The 2162-nt window shown below is 60.5% G+C and overlaps 1 protein-coding gene across 1 annotated transcript in view; it reads right to left on the bottom strand.

Moving 5' to 3' along the window:
* Positions 1–353, bottom strand: part of RSPO1 (R-spondin 1) — a 5360-nt gene extending 5007 nt beyond the window's left edge. Inside the window, exon 1 of the mRNA XM_009328210.1 lies at positions 260–353. Coding sequence (XP_009326485.1) covers positions 260–353 — 94 coding nt within the window. The remainder of the gene's footprint in view (positions 1–259) is intronic.
* Between the last annotated feature and the right edge of the window lie 1809 nt (positions 354–2162).

The raw sequence follows: 2162 nt of genomic DNA, 5'->3' as shown, positions 1-2162 counted from the left end.
CGTGGGGAGCGTCTCCTCCCGGCCCCTGCCCAGAGCTGCCTGTGGGTGCCAGGGCAATTGCCTGAGGCTCGGGGCTGTGGCAGGTCCAGCGGGACAGGGTAGTGTACATCTCTGCACAGCAGTGGGACTCGGGGAGCTCCGAGGGCTCGCGGGGCACCCCGAGGCTCTGCCCAGCTCTCTGTGTTGGTAAACACATTCACCGTCTGCACAAACTGTACAGCATCACGAGAAGTAGAGAAGAAAAGCGTTTCATACATACTTCGTCTTTGCCTCTTGCCCTTCACCACTTTGCTGCTGCCTGTTAGATCCATTGAGCTTAGAAAAACCACCACCACAAACAGTCCAAGCTGCATAGTAACTCTCCAGCGCTGCAGCCCCTCCGTCGCAGGGTGGTCGGAGAAGCCCACTCCACAGCTGGGGATCTCTCTGCTGCCGCTAAAACGTCTCAGGCTGGATCAGAGCTGAGAGTCTGTGCACGAAGCCTGGTATGGGACCATATCCACAAACTACATCAGCAACAGCGAGCTTAGGTAGCAGGTAACATGGCTCTACCTTCATCCCCGTAAGGAGCGTAGGAGCTTGGCTCTAGTCCCATCTGGGGGCTCTGGCAGCGAGCATTAGCTGCTTGCAGTTTCCAAGTGCACTCCCAGGAACTGCAAAGGAAGAGGAGAACAGATTAACTCGACGGTCGACATCGCTCCCGTAATGACTGGGCTTGGCACTGCAGCAGGCGAGTGTGGAAGCCGTGGGGCAAACTAGGGGAGCGGCACGCAGGGGGTGCAGGCAGATGGTGGCACCTGGAGCGGCGCGGGACGAATCACCCTCCAACCTCATCCACAAGTCACTGCGTTGCTTAATAACAGTTAGCACATGTAGAAACGCCTAATGCAGCTTTGCCATCTGCTGATGCTGCATACGGTTATAGCTGTAACTTGTTTAAAATAGTGCCAGTGCCCCTCCTCGAGTGGCAGATGGCCTCTGTGGACTGCCAAGCGCACAAGATGTTTCCCATCAAGTGGGCACCTCTGGGGCTGGTAGTCGAGCCAAGCAGAAAGCGAGCCTGCAGTCCAAAGCCGGAGATGGGGCTGTCTGGGGACAGGGCGGGATCGTTTCTGCTCGGAGGGAATTTCCAAACCTCCCAGCTCCCATTCCCCCAGAGCGGCAGGGAAGGGTCAGCGCTGCCTGCGCGGGCAGAGGCAGTGCTGAGCGGGGCCGAGCGCAGGAGCTTGCATGGCCCTGCCAGCCGAGGAAGCCCAGCGTTCAGCAGCGAGTGTGGCTGTAAGTGCTGCGCTGCCCTCGCCAAGCGGCCGCAGAGTTGCCCAATGTGCGTGGCAGGACAGGGCCACGAGACGGCAATGCCGGGAGGACAGGCTGGGCAACAAACCAATTGCTCTGCATGAACTTCTTGGAGAGCAAATAAAGCCCAGTGCAGCGGGAAACTGCCGGATGGCAGCCCAGCACGCAGGGCTCTGGGCGCAGCCAGCCCGGGAGCTGCCGCGTGCCCCATCCTCGCCCTGGAGCGTCTGAGACCTTGCTCCGGCCGGCTGCGCGTCGGAGACCTTGCTCCGGCCGGCTGCGCTGCCCAACTCCAGGGGAGAGGCAGCGCAGGCAGGGCTGCTGCGGAGCAGTGTGCTGCTCACCCAGGAAATGAAGCAGGAGGCAGTTTTCCGTGTGCCCTGCGGCTGGCGTGCAGGACGGGCAACCTCCGAGCTTCACTGAGAGCTCTGGCACTGCCAGCCAGGGCCACGCTCTTCTCTCTGCAGCTGGCAAGACAAAGCCCCATCAATGGCTGCCATCGTGTAGGAATAAAGGCGACAACATTCACTCTCTGAGGTCAAATGAAACAGAAAATGGTTTAAATCTCTTTATAATAACTGCGCAGTCGCCGATGCCCCAGATGGCCAGTGGCAATGGTGCTGGAACGAAGCCCGGCTGCAGCCCACCCGCTGCCTGCGGGATGGACACGGGCCCTGGGGTGCCGGCCCCCTCCCATGCCCACCGTGGGGTGGGGGACCTGCTGAGGAGTTGCTGGCCAGAGCAGGTCCCCTGCCCCAGCCCAGCTGTAGGGTGATTACAGCTACAGCAGCAAGATACCTGAATGGAGAGGGCTGCCCACAGCAGCGGTAGCAGGCTGGCAGCATCTTGAGTCAGCTGCTGCAGGG

The sequence above is a fragment of the Pygoscelis adeliae genome, unplaced genomic scaffold (genome assembly GCF_000699105.1).
Source record: "Pygoscelis adeliae isolate BGI_AS28 unplaced genomic scaffold, ASM69910v1 Scaffold387, whole genome shotgun sequence".
Classification (NCBI taxonomy): Eukaryota; Metazoa; Chordata; class Aves; order Sphenisciformes; family Spheniscidae; genus Pygoscelis; species Pygoscelis adeliae.
Note: the sequence above shows the minus strand (reverse complement) of the source record. Positions and strands in the feature narration are given on the sequence as shown.